Source organism: Lissotriton helveticus, chromosome 7, assembly GCF_964261635.1.
Source record: "Lissotriton helveticus chromosome 7, aLisHel1.1, whole genome shotgun sequence".
In the NCBI taxonomy this organism is placed as follows: Eukaryota; Metazoa; Chordata; class Amphibia; order Caudata; family Salamandridae; genus Lissotriton; species Lissotriton helveticus.
In genome coordinates this window covers 431,474,119-431,495,894 of record NC_136068.1, presented here as the reverse complement: position 1 = coordinate 431,495,894, position 21,776 = coordinate 431,474,119, and the positions used below count along the sequence as shown (strand labels likewise).

General features: G+C 46.7%; 1 protein-coding gene across 2 annotated transcripts in view; it reads left to right on the top strand.

Annotated features, from left to right (window-relative positions):
- CLN3 (CLN3 lysosomal/endosomal transmembrane protein, battenin) overlaps positions 1–21,776 on the top strand; it is a 1,158,832-nt gene that overhangs the window by 1,117,660 nt on the left and 19,396 nt on the right. For both annotated transcript variants that reach the window (XM_078652328.1, XM_078652329.1), the window contains one exon: positions 7,724–7,864. In XM_078652328.1, coding sequence (XP_078508454.1) covers positions 7,724–7,864 — 141 coding nt within the window. The remainder of the gene's footprint in view (positions 1–7,723; positions 7,865–21,776) is intronic.

Here is a 21,776-nt window from a genome sequence, read left to right as displayed (position 1 = left end):
TCTAAAGGTTATCTTTGACCTCATACATCATAAAGGTCATTTGGACTGGTGCAAGGTGTCCACTTTAAGTAGCGAACATCATATACCAGGCCAACTTCTCACAAAGTACCAACGTGCAACTTAATTGGTGGGGGAATGCAAGGCAATATCTAATGCCACTAAGCAATGTGCCTAAGAATCTGCAGACACCATCGCCTGTGAGGTTAATACTAGTTTCCTCATTAGGCACAATGCATTGCTCAAAGTATCCAGGTGCAAGCCAGATGTACATCATCTGCTGCTTAATCTACCTTTTGATATCCAAATTTTATTCGGCCCACAAGTGCAGGAAATGCTAGAACAGCTAAAAAAAAGACATGAACAGCTAAAGCAATGGAGGCCTCTACAAACATATCAACACTGTGGTTCCTTTTGTAGCCATCACTACAGAGGTACAAACAGAGGAAGTTCCTCCTCTGACTCAAACACTGGCAATAAGCAGCAGGGTTCCTATCAAAGCCAATTTAATAGGGGATCTTTCTATAAAACAAATTATAGAAACAGAGGTAGGGTCATGCAACCACTACCAAACCCCCTATGCCCCCCCACCCCCCCCCCCAAAAAAAATAACCAGTGACCATCTACACCTCCCCCAACCATATAAAACACCAGTCAGGGAAGGTTGCACAACTTTTATCAACAATGGCAACATATTATCCATTATTAAAGATGTTTATTGTTTAGAACTCAAACAAACACCACCCACAATTCCACCAAAACCCCGCAAAATACCAAAGAACATCTTATGCTTTTACAGGAAGCGGTTCTTTCTCTCCTTCAAAAAGGGGCAATAGACCTAGTGCCTTACAGCATCAGGGACACAGAGTGTACTCCCTTAAAAGGGCAAAACATTAAGGCCCATTCTAGATCTCAGGCCCCTAAACAGGTACATCTCCTCGGAATACTTTCACATGGTCACAGTACAAGAAGTAATACCACTGTTACAGCAAGGAGATTTCATGGCCGCATTAGACCTCAAAGATGCATACTTCCATATCTCCATTCATCCAGCACACCGCCGTTATCTACATTTTCACCTAAACGACCAGCACTATCAATTCAAAATGCTACAATTCGGGGTCACTACAGTTCCAAGAGTTTCCAAGTGCCTTGCAGTAGTGGTGCCTGGTTTCAGAAGGGACAAAATCCATGTCTTCCTATGTCTTAAATATTGGATCATGAAACGCCCAACCGACCATCAGTGCCTTGAACACAGTCAGCAGTTTATCACCCTTTTACACAAACTAGAGTTTACCCTAAACATACAAATGTCTCACTTGCAACCCTTGCAGATTCAGCCTTTCCTAGGTGAAACTCTCAATTCAGTTACAACCAAAGCATGTCCCAGTGCAGAAAGAGTAACAAAGTTCATATAAACATTAGCTCCTTTTCAACCACAAGTTCACCTCACAGCAAAAATGGTGATGGATCTTTTAGGCATAATTACATCCTGCGTAGCCATAGTACCACGCTCTTGTCTACATATATATCCCCTTCAGCGCACTCTACAATCTCAGTGGTCTCAAGCGGAAGGCTATCTACAAGATCTATTGTTGATAGGGCTAGCAACAAATTGCTCTCTGCAGTGGTGGAACAGCAACAATTTGTTGCAGGGCCGGCCCTTCAAAGCCCCAATTCCGCAGATCATCATTACTACAGATGCATCCATTCAGGGATGGGCGCCACATATGCAAGATCTTACAGTCCATGGTCTGTGGACAATAGCTCAGGCGCATCTGTGTATCAACCATCTGGAGCTACTAGCAAATAGCTAGCCCTAAAAAACTTTTGCAATAACTTGCACCACAAGATAGTGCTAATATGAACAGATAATATGACTGCAATGCATTATATTAAAAAACAGGGGGGGACACACTCCTCACAGCTATCTCTCCTCTCAGAGAGAATCTGGCACTGAGCATTCTACCACAAAATCCACCTCCTAGTGAAATATCTACTGGGCTGGATAACGACTTCGCAGATATGCTCAGCAGAACACGTCAACATGAGCACGAGTGGTATATCAATTGACCACTACTCCACTCATACTTTAAAAGGTGGGGAACACCAGAAATAGATGTGTTTACCACTCACCTCAATGCCAAATACCAAAACTTTGCATATCCAGTTTCTCCCACCCGCTATCCAAGAACAATGCCCTAAGGATGAATTGGTTAGTAGTATTTGCTTACGCTTTTCCTACTCTCCTACTCCTGCCATATGTAGTTTGGAAGTCAACACAAACCACTTGAACGCTAATCCTAATAGCTCCAACATGGGCATGGCAGGCATGGTTCACAACACTATTGCAACTGTCTCTAGTGCCACATGGGAAGCTACCTCTTTGGCCACACCTACTAGCTTGAGATCTAGAGAAAGTCATGCAGTCCAATCCAAAACAGCTCAATATAGCGACCTGACCTCTGAAATCCTAGAATTTGGGCATTTAAAGTTACCACAAGAATGTATGGATATTCATAAATGATCTTGTAGGTGTATAACTAGAGCATGTTATGAAGCCAAATGGGAACTATTTGTATATTTCTGTACAAATAAACAAATACAGCCTTTATCACCTGCACTAAAAGATATTGTAGACTATCTTTTCCATCTGCAGCAGGCAGGGCTAGTTACACATTCATTAGGCTATACTGAGTAGCACTAGTGGCCTACATGCAAAATAATAATAATAATGATAATAGCATTTATAGAGGGTAACAACTACCTCACGCAGAGGTGTCCCAATGTACTAGCATTGGCTGAAGAGCCAAGTCTTCAAGGTCTTTCTGAACTTCCGTTCGGACTTGATCAGGCGCATATGGGAAGGGTGGGAGTTCCACAGTCTCCACAATAAAGGACCTGCCTCCCATACGGGACTTAGCAAAATGAGGTACACAGAGCAGGTGCTGGAGTTTGATCTCAGTGTGCGTTCTTGTTGGTATAGGCAGAGCCTACGCTTAAGATAGCCCAGGCCACCATCTTCCAAAGCTCAAAAGGCCAGAGTCAGTGACTTAAACTCTATCGTTTTAGCTCCTGGTAGCCAGTGAAGTTGTCTGATATGCGGAGAGATGTGGTGATGGAACGGGACTCAACAAATTAATCACACTGCACCATCTGTAATCTATTAATCAGATATGCAGGGAGCCCAAGGTAAAGACAGTTTGCGTAGTCCATCTGAGATGTCACAGTAGGGTGGACTATGATCTTGCAACAATTCTCTGGCAATAGATTCAACTTCCCAAAGCCTGAGGCTGATATATGACTGACTTGGGCCGAGAAAGAGAGGTCTGTCTCCCATTTGACTCCCATGTTTTTTGCTGTGTTTGAAAGGAAAAGGTGGCGATCCCATTTCTACTGGCCACCGAAGTCCTGCGGGGGGGAGGGGATGTGTGGCCGAAGATCAAGGCCTCTGTCTTGTCCCCATTAAGTTTTAAGCTGTTATTTTTCAAGTAGCAATGACAGAGAAGAGTGACACCAGATAGCGGATGAAGCGTAATGGGCTCAGGGCCGAGCCCTGAGGCACTTCGCACCACAGTGGCAATGGCAAAACAGACAGCATATGTCTATATTCAAAATACCAGTCATTAAAACATTCATGGAAGGGCAAAAAAGTTATCCCTCTTTCTACTCTACCAGCCTCAACCTGGAACCTAAATATTGTCCTTACCAGGCCTATGGGACCACCATTAGAACCACTCCATTTATGCCAACTTCATTTCTTAATTTGGAAAGTTGCATTTCTAGTGGCAATCTCATCTCAGAAGAATAGGTGGATTGCAAGAACTCACTCTGCAAGAACCATTCTTTAATGTTGTATGCAAACAAGTTAGTTCTAACAACTAACAAAAACTCAAAATTAGATGCATGTTATCCTTATTCTGTCGCTGTATTGCTCCTTCTTTCTAACCCTCATCCGATGAGCCAAAAACGATCTAACAAAGGAGCAGAGGAACGTGCGCAATACACACCGGAGGAGGAGTCACTATACTTTGTGACTTGAAGACTTCTTCAAAGAAAAACAACTTTTAATCGTTCAAGCCTAACACTAGATGGCAGGATAATGCTAAGCATATGCATCTGTGGCACTACATGCTATGAATACATTCTTACAGGGTAAGTAACGTACTCCTTACTTTTGGTGCCTTCAAGATTGATGCACAACACACAATGTCTGCTTTGTCACCAAAGGCTCAACTAGACCTGGGCTTTGGGGTGGATTAGACATCAAAGAGTGGCACTGGGCCATCTTCAGAGCTTAATTCAAAAATACGTCTGGGGCCTTCTTTAACTGTTGTGGGTGAGTGTGTAATAAGAGGGGGCCCATTTAACTGCTCAATAACTTCTCAATAAGTGGTGAACTGTGTATTTCAAAGTACACTGGCCAGTAAGAATGATCTCAGCAAAACCGAGCTTAATAACATTTACGAGGGGTTGTGTACTCTCCATTAAGGACATTTTGCGAGATGAATGGCTCCATTGCTCGTCCAAACACACCAGCTAAAAATAAAAGAACTGATTCTGAATCCGATTTATCAACTATCTTGTATTCAGGCCACTTTGAGAAGTGAGCCAAACACATCGATACCAATCCTTTCCCAAGACATTTGAGGAACAAGGATGGTATGTAAAGGAGATTTATGCGTAATCAAACTCTTGTCTGAATTTATGCACTGTGCACAATTCCTAATGACTTTTTCAACATATCTGTCGAGACCTGGCCACCAATAAGATTGTTTAACCCGGGATTTGCATTTAACAATACCAAGGTGACCTTCATGACCTAAACTGATCATTTTACTACGAAAATCTAACGGGGGAACCAATCTTCCATTCCTAAGTAAAAGGTCATCCTCAACTGATAAATCATTCCTGATTTCCCAAAATGGTAGAAAATCCTTGTCCAAATGTGTATTCAGGCCACTTTGAGAAGTGAGCCAAACACATCGATACCAATCCTTTCCCAAGACATTTGAGGAACAAGGATGGGATGTAAAGGAGATTTATGCGTAATCAAACTCTTGTCTGAATTTATGCACTGTGCACAATTCCTAATGACTTTTTCAACGTATCTGTCGAGACCTGGCCACCATAAGATTGTTTAACCCGGGATTTGCATTTAACAATACCATGGTGACCTTCATGACCTAAACTGATAATTTTACTACGAAAATCTAACGGGGGAACCAATCTTCCATTCCTAAGTAAAAGGTCATCCTCAACTGATAAATCATTCCTGATTTCCCAAAATGGTAGAAAATCCTTGTCCAAATGTGCTTTTATGGCCATCCCTTGTGAACATAGTCAATGACATAAACTAAGGTAGAATCATGTAACAATCCCTGAATCCACTCATCATGGGAAATACTTTGCAATTCATCTCCAAAAATTGTGGCAACCAGCCAATCATCCCATTCATTCAAGTAATAGGCAATGGATACCTACTGAGAAAATCAGCAATTCTATTGTGAACTCCTGGAACATAAATCGCATTGTACACGAAATCTAGTAGCTGAACAGACATACGTGAAATTCTTGGTGAAACATTGCTGAGACCTTTGGAAGTACGTACTTTGGTCAGGGGCTTATGATCAGTCCTCACAGTAACACATGTACCCCCCATATGTATTGTCCGAAATACTTAAGAGCCCAGACACAACCTAATTTAATTTAATTTAATTGTGGGTTTATATAGCGCTAGAATCAACTCCCGGAGGAGTATCTCCGCGCTTCGACCGCTGGGGAACCCGTCCTGGCTCACCCTGAGAGATGGTCCCTAATGGGTATCTCTAAGGTGCGACCAAGCATCCCCGGCGGTCTGGGGGGCCGTTGTGAAGATGAGGCAAGCTAATGCCCAGAGTTGCCGAGTGTGGTCCCTGACTGGAGTAGGCACCGAGGCGAGAATTATCGAGCCCGCTGACCCTGGTCCACGACCCTGCCGCGTCTGGAATCGAACCCTGGTCCCGGGCCGTCCTCTGCTTACGGGTCTGCCGCCTCTAACCAGTGAGCCACACCACTTCACGTTCAATTACTGAGTATTTCTCCTCAGTATTGGTCAATGGTGGAAAACCAATGTTTATTCTTAGTGGCTGCAAGTAATTCTGAAATTCTAGGGAGAGGAAAGATATCTTCAAAAATGTTCTTGTTAAGCTCTCTTAAATCAACACAGAGGCGGATACGGTCGTTTGCCTTACGAGCGACCACCAAGGGGACGACCCAATCAGATGATTCTACCCGTTCAATTAGTCCATTGTCCACTAACTTATGTAATTCTTTGATAACTTCTTCCTTGACACGCATAGGAATGTTCCTAACTTTGTAAATATAGGGGCAAGCATTTAAAAAATAATAATTTTATGAGCAAAACCTTTTAAATCACCAGCACAACCTGAAAACACTTTAGGATATTTGGATAAGATCATATTAAACTCATTGTTTTTGGTGTCAGAGATGCTTAAAACTGGATCTGAACTATTAGGATCAAGTAAAATCCCTAATTCACCTTGATCCCACCACCCCAGTACACAAGGACCTTACTTGGAAATGTAAAGTTTAAATTCGCCACACCTTCCTTTAAATTCAAACAGTAGTTTCCAAAATCCAAGTAAATCAATGGGTTCTCCAAAAGGGGCGCTAAATAATGCAAGGAGGGGCAGAGCAGGAGAGAGTCCAGAAAGGGCAACCCCGGGGATCACAGCAGTAGCACGGGCCAAGAAAAAATGAGAGAGCAGATGCAGAGGACACACCCACAGATGCATAGGGTGAGAGATAGAGCAGCGCACCGGAAAGCGCAGCAGAAAGAAGCCCGAGACGAGACAGAAGGTTGGGCTAGAAGGCACAGAGAGAAGCATAGGCTGAGAAACAGGGCAGTTCATCCAAAACGCTAAACTAGAAGAAAGCGACAAACCTACAGATCCATAAGTACACCAAAAGTACATAGATGCATAAAGGAGGCAAGTACATGCAGATCAAAGAAACCGACAGAGGCACAGGACGAGAAATAGGGTAGTGCACTGGACATGCCTCTTCAGGAGAAAAGTAATAGACACACAGATCCAAGCACATGGGAGGTACACAGATGCACAATGGAAGCAAGTATATGTAGACCAAAGATTATTTTATTTATTTTCAGCAACATAACCATTCTACATGTTTATACAAAGCAACACACAAAGACAAACACACATCTATAGCGAAAACAAATGCCCACATACAGAGGGACACGCTGCAAACCTGTGCTCGTGTATGGTGGCCATGTGGGAAAGAGCCAATTCCCGAGCAGCTCCCCGAAGACATGGCGTCCATTGGCGGTTCGCATGTGGGGGGGGGGGAAGAGTTCCACAGTAGTGTTTTTTAAGATAAATTCCAGTTATTGGTTCACTTTCATGACTTGCCTCCCTGTTTAAAAGGAGGAGAAAATATTGCTGGCAGTCTTTGTTTCTTGAAATGCTCAATTTTGGGACAGTTTTAGCTGTCCTTTACCAATTTCCCAAAATTACATATTCAAAATTCATTTATTTTCATTTTAGTAACGTTAAATCAAGATTACTTTCTGTAGCCATTAAAGATCTGAAACTAAACAATGTGTGAGGGCTGTGCTTTTCCCACCTTTGTCTCTGTTCCTCGCTCACCCCGTTGCATAGAGCAGATACTGAGTGTTGTAATTTTTCCTTTCACCCTCCTGCAGTTTGTGAACATGTTTTTTCTGCTGGCTGCAGTCTACTACTTGTTTCTGCCAAGCATCTACGTCGTCATGGCCATCATCGTGTACGAGGGGCTTCTTGGGGGAGCTGGCTATGTCAACACGTTCCACAACATTTCCCAAGAGGTGAGAAATTGGAGGTGGAGAGAGCCATGATTTCGATTTATTCTGCTTTAAGGACATGAGGGGGGGATCATTATCCATCATATAACTAATGATCAGCATTGTTAACGTTTTCTTGTTATGTCTCAGCTTGCTGATCCTTTTTTCAAGCTGTAAAATCACAGTGCCCACGTTATCACAGCATCCATATAACTCTGTGAAAGCATATAGTCACAGTGACTTCTATGTCACAGACTTACACCTTTTTGAATATTGAAACTAGTGAATGTATTTATTCAGTGGGGAGTTTTATAAAGAGCTACGCTTTTTCTTTCGGCTACTGTGACATTCGAATAAGGCATAGGGTCACAAGGTCAGCAAAAAGTTTGCTTCCTTAACATTCTGGAAGGAGCAAGGTACGGTGTCTGCTGGATCACAGAATACTTGGTGTTTCATGAAAGTCTTTTGTGTCGTTGCTTCAGTAGCATACTGTGAAGGTATGATCCTACAGCATCTACTAGGACACTGCTTGCATATTGTTGATGTTACAATTGAAGCCACAGTTCTAGCAACGTCACAGTCTTGCTCCTCCTCCTTTTGCACCATCTTGGCTTCTAGACTCTTCCTTCAATTGTAAGGACTTTCTCCCCTTACATTACTGTCTGTTTATGGAATGTTCTGCTCGGGTTGTGAATCAAACTCCACCCTACTTACATCAATGCCTTACCTTGGATGTGGTTCCTTGCCTTTCTCCTTCCTTTCATTTCCATCTTCAGACATCCCCCGCCCCCCCCCTCCTCACACACACACTGTTCAGCACTTAAAGCGGCTCTACAGCATATGGTGCTTTAGAAATCACCTTTAAATAAGTAAATATTAGAATTGCCGCAAAGTGTAATGCCACTGTACATTCTGTGTAGCATCTCTCTAAGTAATCTTGAATAATATGAAGACAGAATACCTGTTAGGCAAGAGCTTGCTTGCCATTCAAGCCAGTAGCAGACGTTGCTTCAACAAATATGGCAGAAATCTACCAGTGTTTGAATGAAATATTTATTTCATGCCTGTTGTTGCTTCCAGCAAAAGGTCCATTCTATAAGCAGATAGATGTAAGGAGCAAGCAATGTGAACTATTCCTGGCCAATGTCTGTTGTTGCTTCCAGCAAAAGGTCCATTCTATAAGCAGATAGATTTAAGGAGCAAGCAATGTGAACTATTTCTGGCCAATGTCTCTTCTAAAAGAGATGAGATAACACTTTTTAGGTTGATCCTCTAGCAGCAGCCCGCATGCACTGCTCGCTGTGCGAGGTATGCATTATTCAGTATGGAGTGGAAGCTCCGTGAAAAGTTCACCCACTCTCCGACCATCTTTTCATTGGCATGTGTCTTTGTTGTTCCTAAATGCTGCCTTCCAATTTGTTTTAGGTTTGTTAGTCTCTCCTCATGACAGCCATGTCGTCATTTGTATCCTTCCATGGCTACTGGCCCCTTTACTTCGAAGGTCCGTGCCTTCTCACCCGCCTGCAGTCCCGTTTGCAATGCAATAGGTCTCGCGTAAATGTGAGTCCTATTGCATTGCAAATGGTTGTTTATTGTTTCACAGTACCAGGGGAAGAGCACATAGGATGTTCAACTGTTGCCTAGTAACGAGTCCTGCCACACATGTCCTTCTTTTGTTTTGATATCTGTATGCTGTAGTCTCTTTTCCCTGTCCACAGCACTCTCTCACTGACAGCAGATCTGCGTGGCCCTGGTCTTTGACATCATTGCGCGTGGCCTCTGGCTTCAGCTAGACATGGCAGCCACTGTAGCAAGTCGGGGAGATAAGCGCCCTAGTAGTGGCAGCTGAGGGCCGGCTGGGGCTGAGCAGGAGGAGGACCCGCCCCTGCAAGCCGGACTGGTGGGGGATAGCTTCAGTCTGCACTTCAGCCCCTTGAGCAAGGACCGGGCTCGGGTCAGTGGAGCTGGGACAGGATGATGCCAGGCACATATGGGTGACGGGTACACAGGGCACTTTATTAAAGTGGGAGATCTGGGGCTAGAACTTTAGCTTAATGTGCGAGGGAGTGGGAGAAGTCAAGTGCTGGCGGGAGGAGCTGTGAGAGGCGCTGGAGAACCCACCCACCTGCCTGTCATAGATAAGGACTATTGCAAACTTAATCCTTAGGAGGTTGTAGGAGTTTGGGATTCTGCGGGGCACCTGGTCAGTTTTAAAGCTACTCATTACACTGTTAATCTATAAACTTCAAGATGCTCAAACACAAGGGATGCTTTTGTTTGCCAGGGAAGCATGCACTGCTGCCTGTACCCATTCTGTGTGTTAGAGAACTTTGAGCTGCTAACGACCTATACCTCTACTGTGTGTTAGTGAAGTACTGTGAAGTCTGGCGGCTTTCCTGCGATTGTTGTTGTGTTTACTTGTTTGCACTTGCCATTCTGTTTAGACTTCGGTGCCTTAAACTATTTGCACCTGAGAGTTTTGTCTCTGTGGCGTGCATTGGTAGGTGGTACCTCACACATAGCGTAACTGTGCAGGAGTTGTCTTGCAGCCACCAGGAGCAGTTTGAACGTTCTTGACTACATTCTTTACATACTTTTTAAGAGCATACACCTACATTATTCTGACACCAATACTTAAAATGTCTGACATGCTATGTTTTGTTATTTTAACCTAGTAGGCCCAAAAGCACACACATTTACCTAATTTTGAATGACTGTATGTTACTCTTGATTTCTTGTTTGCTACAACTTCACACAAATTCACTGATCCTTGTGTGTGTGCAAGATTTTAGGATAAACGAATGAAGATGCCCAGCCTTGTGCTTTGATCTCTCCCCTAAAGTAGGATGTATGTATCTGGAAGTGATTGCCTTTTTAATGTTATGTTAATAGTTCTATTCAAACCTGCTTATATATTTGTAATTTACTCAAACATGCTGTCAAAATGCCTGTTTACCTGTGTTTTCAGTAAAGTGGCAGTATAATCATGCATATATACTTAGTTAAGTAAATGTGAAAAGGGAGCACGGACTCTGCCCTCAAACCTTTTGTGCTACATGAATTGATTTGAGTGCATTATCTTCATAGAATCAAATGTCTTTGCCCCACAAAAGCTAGTTAAATTGATTACCCCTGCCACGTTTAATGATTTGCTGCTCATTGATTGTACAGCTCTTGCTCACTGTCCAAGTATATAACTTGGAATACCTCTACAGGTGAAATCTCCATTCCCCCCATCTTGCTCTTAAGGATTGCATGATTATCCTATTGACTGCTGTCAAACCTACTTGTGACATACCTCAGAATGCCTGCTTTGCACCTTTAGCTGGAGGAGTGTTAGTCAAACAATCGATGATTATGCAGGTAAACGTATTCCTGGTTTGTTGGGAAGTGTAAGGGGGACAGTGTCCTTTCAGGTTACCCACAATCAAAGTCCTGATTTGACCAGTAATATTTGGACAGGTAAACTGTTTAATCTCAGACAGCCAATGCCACAGAGTCAGATTAGGCTGGAAACACGCATTGTACTTTTTTTTGTTGCTTTGGAGGATTAGCGTGGTATAGTGTTTATAAGCATGTTCATAGGCTGCAACAGTTTATTTCAACAAATGATTCATTTGGCGTTCCTGAAAGGTACTAATATTTACAGTAGTTGATCTTCTCTCAACTAAATATCTGGTGTAATTTTGGAAGAATATCGGAGATTTATCTACTGCCCAGCACATAGTCTAATTAAAGGGAGAAGGGACTAAAGCAAATCAATACACAAACTACACGCAAAATTCAATTGAACCATTACCTGTTGTAACTGATGAAGCATAACCTTATCTTTTCCCAAGCACTGTTGCAAAGCAGTCTTGAAAAACAATACTTTTGCCTGTGGTTGACGTGACACTCCCTGTACTGAATCCAACTAAATCCCCAAGAACTCTATTTCCGTGCTTGGTTCCACTGTCTTGCCTTGTGCCGGAGGCACGCCGAAGTCTCGCATGAGTGCACAGAACTTCTGCAATGCCCCCCACACTCCTGTGAATCCGGGGCCCCCAAAAAGAGGAAGTCATCCAGGTAATGTAGTACCCACCGGTGAAAGAATCGCAGTGCATACAGACAACTGCATACAGCCTGTCAGGAGTGATAGTATGTAACCTCTTGAAAAACATAAACTAGAGGCGTATGCCTAAGTCAATTTGCGCCCTAATTGAAGAGAACAATTGTCTAGGCAAAGATAATGAGGGTGTCGAGCTCTGGGCCCAGAAGAAGCTAATGTTTTGAATGTGCTGTACACGGCGGCATACAAATTTCTGGGGAACACTCACCATCCAAAATGGCCTGCTGATATGGTCTGGTACCGCCTAATACCCCCTCCCCTTCAGCCTTACGCAATACCACTCCTTCGCCCCTGCCCAACTGATCAGTTTTAGACCTAGGTATAGAAATCAATAGTGAGTCACCATGACGCAGCACGTGGGACAACTAGAGTCCCCCCTGCCAATCCGTTTTCTTTTTTGCAACCAATTCTCCTACCCTGAAAGCACCATAGAACGCTAGGCCGAAAGCTGTTTGGAATAAAAGTATTTCCCCAGCTGAAGCGCACACCTGATTTAAAGTATCCATCAGCGTGGCCAATGTCTGAATGCCTATTGGTCTCCTCCTATCAGCCTGGCCCCCCAGTAGGCGTTGCCACCCTTTTAGAGCTTTCTGCACTATGAAAGTGCTAGTGGGGTCTCTTTTTTCCCTAGTTTTTGCAAAGAAGGAAATGGCTGCCATCTTGCCGATGCTACTGAGTCCCCCTCCCCTCTCATGGCCCTCAAATAAGAAATGACAGACTCATTGTTGTGCCATTTTTCTGCCCAATTGTCCCCCAGAAAATAACAGTAAGCTCTAAACGCCCCTTTGTATGCCCTCGTGGTCCAGGGTGCTAGGCTAGCTGCCAAGTGGTCCGATAACTGGGGGTACCAAGTTGCCAAAGCTGGTCTGGGAAAGGCGTCGGGTTCTCTGCCGCCTCTGGGTGATGGGACCTGAATACCTGCATCTTAAAGCGAGAGAGAGCATCAGTAGTGTGTTTTAAGACTCCTGGCACATGTTTGGCTCGAAACAGCAAAATCATTCTCATGCACAACAGTATTAACTCCTTCCGCAGATGCAAGATCATTTTACATTTTGATTATTTATGCATTCCACCACAGCCATGTTATTGGACCAGAAGACCACTGATTGATCCCTCAATTGTTCCGGCTAGACTGTCAATGCGCCCAGGATGGGGGAAAAGCGCAAGGAAGCTTATGTTTGTAGTAAGCCCATTGTCTACCCACCATGCTGGCCAATGTTGTGCGACCCATGCTGTACCTAGAATGGCGCCAAAACCCTCGCTACCTGCTGCATCGGTTATCAGATCCATCTCTTGGCTGGACCTGGGAGCTGCAGGCCACACAACCCTACCGTTGAAATCTCACAGAAATGCTTGCCAGATCTGTGTGTCCTGCTTGACCTCACTGGACAGTCTGGTGTGATGGTGCTTCTCCCTGAGTCCTGACATGGCCTGTGCGATAGTGCGCGAGAAGGGTCGAGCCATAGGAATTATCCTCAAAGCAAAATTCAATTGAATAATGACCTGCTGTAACTGATGAAGCATAACCTTATCTTTTCCCAAGCACTGTTGCAAAGCAGTCTTGAAAAACTATATTTTTGCCTGTGGTAGACTTGACACTCCCTGTACTGAATCCAACTAAATCCCCAGGAACTCTATTTCCGTGCTTGGTTCCACTGTCTTGCCTTGTGCCGGAGGCACGCCGAAGTCTTGCATGAGTGCACAGAACTTATGCAATGCCCCCCGCACTCCTGTGAATCCGGGGCCCCCAAAAAGAGGAAGTCATCCAGGTAATGTAATATCCCCCGGTGCCCGGTTGCCCTGTGAAAAACCCATTCCAGAAAGGAGCTGAACTTCTCAAAGTACGCACAAGACACCGAACACCCCATAGGCATACATTTGTCCACGTAATGCTTCCCCTTTAATTGAAAGCCCTGCAGGTGAAAATCGAGTGGGTGTACTGGCAACAGGCAGAAAGCTGACTCAATATCTGATTTAGCCAATAAAGCGCCTCGCCCCAAACCTTTGAGTATCTCGACTGCCTGATCAAAAGAAGCATACTTAACACTGCATAGGTTGTCATCAATGGCGTCATTCAGTGACAAACCTCTGGGGGTCGAGAGATTATGAATCAATTGGAATTCCCCTTGCTCTTTTTTGGGGACTATTCCCAATGGAGAGGAGACAAAATGCTGCATTGGTGGGGCCTTAAATGGGCCAGCTACTCTGCCCAACCGCACTTCTTTCTTGATCTTAGCTGCCGCCGCCCCTTCATTAGCCCTCAATCAAGAACATTGTAAAGCGCGATACTCACCCGCTAGGGTCTCAAGGCGCTGGGAGGGGGGTGGGGGTGGGGGGAGACTGCTACTGCTCGAAAAGCCAGGTCTTGAGTTGCTTTCTGAAGGAGAGATGGTCCTGGGTGAGTCGTAGGTGGGTGGGGAGGGTGTTTCAGGTCTTGGCCGCCAGGTAGGTGAAGGATCTTCCTCTGGTGTTGGTTCTGCGGATCCGTGGGACGGTGGCGAGGGTGAGGCTGGCGGAGCCCTGATTGATAACTGATTCTGACAGTGTGACACCCCTACAAACCCAGGCGCGGGGATCCTGAAACCATCCCTGAAACCTTCTAACAGAACCTTTGCAGATTTTGGGCAACTCTAATTGTTCAACCATGGTATCAACGTGCTGGTAATAATGGTAGATCTGGCCTTACTGAGTGACATACTTTCAGTCATGTTTTTTGCCTCCTTTGTCCTTTGTTTTCTTAAAACACATAGACTCTGGGTGGGTGGAGTTCCCGCACTAAGAACATGCATGCTTGAATTTACATGTGCCTGCTGCTCAGTTGCACAAGCGCCTGTTAAAGTCCCAGCACACCCCTTACTCTTACCTCCGCCCCCGAGTCACTTTGGATGGCCTGAGCGAAAGGGCTGACTCCTGAGAGTATCCTGTGCTGAAACCCGGGTGGCCTCCTGTGGGCCCCCTCTGAAATGCATCAGGTATATGATCATATCGATCTGATTCCAGCATAGCGCCGGGTCCGACGCCTTAGCCCTTATAAAATCCTTATCATTATCTTTCCTCCCACTGCCCCCATAGGTATCGTACGTAAAATGTTTTCCTATTTTGATAACATGCCATTTCTGAAGCCAGGCCTTGGAAACGTTCGCCCATTATGTATGTGAATACCGTGAAACCTTTGATCCAATTTACCAATGTTTCCTCAACCCTAAACTTCAACAACATGCTTGCCCACTCTCTTGGGTGTGTCCATTCTTTATTCTTTTTGGCCTCCTCCCTCTCTGACTCATTCAGCAAGAGGGAAAACATGTTCACATAGGAGCCCTTCCAAATCTTTACTTTAGTCTCCAGAGACACGTGTCGGACTAGGTGCTCTCTACCGGAACAAACTTCGCCTAAACCCAAAAGTGGCACTATTTGTTGTATATCTGTTGCTGCTGCCGCCATTGGTTTTGCTGCTCCTGCTTCCGTTGTTGGGATGATTGTGGTGGGAACTCCGCCATTTGGCCCTGTGTTCGCCACCGTCGAGCCTGCTGGTACCGCTAAACTTGCTACAGGCTGAACCCCCTCTAATTGTGCCATTATCTGTCTGGCCTTTTCTAAGTGCCATTATCTGTCTGGCCTTTTCTAATATGTCCTCCCCTCTACCTGACACCCCAGCTGCCGGGGACCAGTTTTCCACTTTCCCCAGCCAAGGAAGTACCGCTGCTAGATTAGCTGCTAAATATGGATGTAATGGTGTGCTCCCTGTTGCGTCACACACTCGTTGAGCCGAGTAGGGGTGACAAGTACTTCGACGTGAATTAAGAAAACTTCCCTTTACCCCTCGAAAACAGAGTCTAGTGGAACTGATATAACTCCTGTCACAGAGAACTGCCCCCAAAAGGTAGGGAGAATTAACCCAGAGTGATCCCCACTCTTCTCCACTGGGTACAACAGGCAACCCCTGAGGGATCGTCAGGTTACTCAAGGAGCTGCAAAACAAATATGAAACTAATTACTTTTAACATACAGTTTAACTTGTGTCTATTATGAGGCTGCACGTCAATAAGTCAGAAACAAGAGTAAACCCACTTACCACCCGAGTGTACCAGGCGAAACCATGGGGTCTTTGGGGAAGGAGTTATCTACACTCCTTACTAAGGTGCTTCCACAGTAAAGAAGACACATTCAAGACAGTGCCAAAAAAACAAAAGCTTCTCCTTATAAAAAATAACTGTTTCAAGTATTTAAAGTTGAAGTCCACTTGAGAATGACGAGAGTAAAAAAAAAACGACACTAGGCAGCGCTAGCACTGATTAAGGCGTCCCCAAAAAATGTGAAAGGGAGTTATGGGGAGTGTCCCTGGAGCTGAGCACTAGACGCACGTGGGGACTGTGCGCTAACCTACTCAAAGAAATACACGCGTGCGCAGCGGCAATTACGGGGAAAACAGCATGGCCGATAAGGTAGGGCAGAGGTCACGGGTTCTACGCGAGGGCGCGTAGAACTGCTGCGCAGCATAGTAAAACATAAATAGGGCCACTAAAACAACAAAAATCAAAGCGGCCAAAAAACATCCAAAGAAGTCTTGTTCGCACTGGAATGCAGCAGGACTGAAACGGGGGGAAAGGAGGAATCGCTAAAGCTGCCAAAGGTCGGGAGGGGAGAGACGAGGACTCACAACGCAGGAAGGGCGAGTACCTTGTATGAGACTCACGGGAATCCAAGACTTGGCACGGCGCGGGATCCAAGCATGCAATTCTCCGATACTGACACCAGGAACTCAGCATCCAAAGGGTCGAGATCACGTGAGCAAAGCAGTAAGTCAAGCGTCGGCTTCTTCCGGACACATCTTTTTACGTGCTCTAGGGAATGTATCAGAAGTGTCTAACGTCCCTATCGCCTCTCGTGGAGTAAGGGGTCATCTTAAAACGTCAGACTTTCTGTGCATTTGACGTGCATCCTCATAATCCTGCCCCGATTATTATGCATATTGCCTGTTTCCTGACATCCCGGATGGGCCCACCGTCATAGGGACCAATGGTGCCTGTGTACTGCATCCTGTTCCTCCTGGTATGCTTGGCTGACCCTCAACCGGTGTCCCTGCCCCCGTTGCTAGACAGATCCCTCCCAACACTCCTGTTAGGCTGAGAGCTGGTATGTGGGACTGGTAAAGGCTCTACGACCCTGGGCACCAATGCCTCAGAAATTACCGCTGGGGCACCTTATGTCCACTCCCCCTCACTAGGTCTTGGAGCCCGCCTTACTTTGCTCTACTCCTTTTTGGCACTGGGGGAAAAGGCTGCCTTAGGTGCTACCCCCAAACGCCTGTGCCTGTCCTCTGCCCCCTCTTCGCCCTCATCCCTGTTTGTCAGAGCTGCTAATGCCTTCCCAGCTCATCCACTTTTTTCACCATGGAGTTCACTGCCCCCATTTTCCTCATCATTGTAGCCATAAACATATCCATATGTAAACGCTGGTCCTTTGGAGCCATTATTGTAAGCAAACAAATGTGCCGACACACTGTAAATACTGTCCTGCAATAGCTGGTGGGAAGATCGCTGTGGCCTTTAATGTACCAATTTAAACTGCTGGTTGCCACAGGGTGCAACCACCACCCTCTAGATGACAACCTCCTTCAAAAAGGCACATGCACCAAATCCCTGTGCTAGAGGTCTGAGCCAATTACCTGATAGTAGTAGCACCCACCAGCCGGCCACCGCATCCACGCAACCAGAACCACGCCCACCAGCTAGTTTAGTGGGTCAGGTGAGTAACTCAAACCTGCGTGGCTCCTGGAAGTGATGGAAAATGCAGGCCTGCCAGTGCTGCCCCTGCCCACATCCTGTGTCTCCTGTCTGTTTTTATTTATTTTTTTAATGCGATTTTATATAGCGCGAACATTACCTGAAGGTGTCAGAGCGCTTTACAAAAGAACCAGTTGCGTTACATAAGGACTTTGGATTACATGAGTTACATGAGAGATACAAACAGAAAAGAATTGTAAATGTACAAGGTGTAAAGTCACTCAAGGAAGAGATAAAAACAGGAACATAGTGCACATGTACAAGTTAAAAGTCACTCAAGGAAGAGATACAAACAGATAAACTCTAAAATCACATGGGAATGGTAGCAAGTACAAGAGTCTACTACATATACTAGTGGTTAGAGTTCTATATAAACAAATAGTAAATTCACACAGGATTACATTTTAACAGCAATTACGCTTGGATAATTATATAATACATATTTACATATATATTTAAAGCCCCCCAGCAAAAAGAGAAAAACTATCAAGGGTTATCAGGAGTAGTCCTGATGGAAGAAGGACGGGAACAAAGGTCAGACAAAATGGCGGGTCCGGGTCGTGGGTGTAGACGGAGACCATCTCAGGCGGGAAGCACAAAAGTCAGGAAAGTCAAGAATCCAGAAGAACAACACAGAGAGCAGGATTCCATGGAATAGAGTCAGAGGAGGGATGCAGCATAGAAAAGGATTCCTTGGCGAGGGACTGGCTGTTGAGATGGTCTGGAGTTATCAGGAGGCATTATGTCCTCCGCAGGCGCCATTTTGGAGTCAGGCAGCGTCGATTTCAGAGTTCGGGGGTGTCTGTATATAAAAATTATTGACCTGCATGTCTCTCCCGTTTCGGTGTCCGCTGCCGCCCCCAGATAGCTGCATCAATGCCTACCTGGGCATTCCGCTTCTCTCCCCACGCTGTTCTCGGGTGCGTCGCAAAAGATGCGTTTCATTGCCACCCGGGCCCCAGAGCACCGGGCCTGCGCTTCGTACACCACTCCGTAGCTGCCTCGCCTGATCTCGGCCAGTAGAGTGCAGCGGGGCCGGGAAGGCGCTGGAGAGTGCAGCGGGGCCGGGAATTGCTGCTTCACGCCGGTCTCCATGGCTTCGGGCTCTGGCGAGTTCACTGGCGGGGAATCTCGAATTGTCGCATGGGTGCCCCCGGTGCTCATGTCCGAGGTGCGCCACTTCCACAGAGGCGCCAGATCCTGGGACCCGGAGCTTGGCCTCAGCAGCCCCATATGCTGGAGACCTCCGGTCCTGGGCCCAAGCGCGTTTCCCGAAGGTTCGGTTCCCGGTACCAGGTGCCGTCCCCCCCAGTGTGAGACATAGTCCAGCCTGGGCATTATAGTGGAGCATCCCCCATCTTGAACCTAAGCAACTTGTATATCTCATCCGGTGCCCCAGCGACTTAAGGATGTTCATTGCGACAGCTGTAACTCCTCCCTTTCTGCAGAGCTGTTGCTGTTTCGACCGGCGGAGGCTTCGGCAATGTCCCCCTCCCCGACCCAAAGCCTCCCGATCACCCGATCCCGAGCACTGTAATGCTTGCGCCACAAATGCTGCCTCACCACAATGGAAACCGACACGTGTTTGCTGAATTCCCTTCACTGTAACCTGCAGGTATGATTAAAAAGAAATGCTGCTCCCAGGCTCCTCTTTGGTCCTCTTGTGCTGCTGCCTGTACAACCTGCAGGGAAACAAAAACTCAACACATAGCGGGAGCTCTCTCCTCGGAGCTTGGCTCCTCACAAAACAGCTGATCCCCCAGCTGCTGCACGATGTGTGCTTCTAGGGAGAGAGAGACGAATGCCCACAAAATGCTCGCCTTGAAAAAAAAAATCCGTGCACCTGCTGAGTGCTCAGATTAATTAAACCGAACACTTCCGGTTGCCTGCCCTTTAAAACCTTATGCGTCTATCTGGTTAATTAAAAAACGCCACCAAACCGCCCCCTCCAAATTGCGGGAGTCGCGGGTGCCAGATACGGACAGATTCTCAGGCAAAGCCCCCACCCCAGAAAACTCCAAACCAGAGAGTTGCGGGCACCAAATGCGGTGGATTTTTAGGCAGAGACCCCGCCCCTCTGTGCCGATATCTCCTGTGAGAAGCTGCCGCCTCGCGCTCCTCCTGGTGCAATGATCGCTTCCTTCTCCCAAAAAAAGGTGTTCCGCGAGGTCCCTTGAAAAGCCAATCCTTCTCGGGCGGCCCGCTGACCTGCCGCCCCCCTGCTAATCGCCGACCTTTCACGCAGAGTCTGCAAAACAAGAAAACATTCCGGATTCGCCGTTCCTGTAAAAACAAAAGAAATACAATTAAATCCGTTGGGGCCTCAGCCTGAGACCCGTGTTTGCGTGATCGGTCGAAGAGGCTGGGGAGCGGTGAACAGAGACTGCTCGCCCCGCTCCCCAACCTTTTAAGATCATGGGTGCCAGGCAAGCCGCGCGCGAACCGGAAGCGTTCACGCTCCTTGTAGCGCTCTAGTGTTTCCCCGGGGTCTCGGATGAGCCCCGGAAGAAACCACACACTATGTATCACCTTCTGGCCAGGCGTGGCCAGAAGGCTATAAATAAATGGTTGGAAGTTGCACGTGACTTCCTGTCCGACATAACGCTGTGTCTGCTGTGTGTTTTGTACCCTCCTTGCATGCGATAATTATGTATGGCAACCAGTGATTATTAGGACCGCCCACACTGGCGACGAGGATGGGATTGCTGAAATCGTGAGACCCCCCCAGAGCGTGGAGGTCGCACCAGTGCCGCGTACCTGCCGAAGCTGTGTCCCGGTGTCCCCGTCAAGACGGCCGCCTCAGGAGTCAAGCCCCGCCGAAGGAGAGGCCATGCCGAAGAACTGGTAAGCAGCGTGAGCAGAGCTGCGTAAGGGACCAGCATAGCCGTGGGCAGAGGAGCGCGAAACCAAGAACAGTCAGGACGCGCGAGAGAAGGCCCGACCAGCGGAACTCCAGCTCACACATGCGCGCGAAGACCGAGGCCTACAGAGACACACAAGCCGCGGCCGGAAAAGGAGAAGGAAAGCACACGCGAAGCAAGCACACAACGGAGCAGCGCTTGATACGCGGTAGGCAGCAACACGCGGAGAAGCCACCAAACAAGCACCAGCAAAGCCAGCTACATCCCCATAACAATAAAGGAAACAAGCATTGGCAAATACAAACGCGAATGGTGCATAGCACACCAGTGAGACACATAACCAACCAGGGAACAGCAGCATAAGCACTAGCAGTGCCAACCAGGAACACAGTGAGACCTACAAACAAACACTGACACCAACAATTGCACTAACGCCACGACATGTCGAACACACAAGGAAGCGGTGGTGGAGCGCAGCTACCAACAAATCCCCCAGCCGCTGCGACAGGAGGGGCACAGAATGTACAACCGCCACCCCCGGCACCGGGCGCATGTACACAAGGAGCTGGACCACCAGTGCCACAGTCAGCACACTCACAAATCCAAGCACTGCCACCCTTCAGTGAGCTCATTGACCCAGGGACAGCCGCACTGAGATGGGCAGTCTGGATTGGAAGACTAAACAATTACTTTGTGGCCACGAGAGAAAAAGACAATGAGGTAAAGAGATCACTATTACTGCATTTTGGGGGAGACGAGATATACAAACTCTTCACACATCTCCCAGACACAGGAACCGCCAACGACTATGATGCCGCCGTGCGTGCGCTGAATGCGCTCTTCGATCCACAGCTCAACCCACACTATGAACGCTTCAAGTTTCGCCAATCAAGACAATGAGAGGGTGAAACAATGGATGCATTTCATGCACGACTAAGGGAACTGATCAGCACATGTGCAGATGACGACCAAACGAAAGATTGGCATCCTTGAATCAGCACATGCACAGCTGATTCAAGGATGCCGCTACAAAACCCTAAGAACCCTGATTCTACGTCATCCCCGCATCACGCTAGAGGAAATACTAATGCTCGCCCGGTCGCACGAGCTCTCGGATGCCAGGGCCACTGCCATGGAAGCCGCGATCAACCCGAATGCTGACTCAGGGACGGCAGTGAAAATCG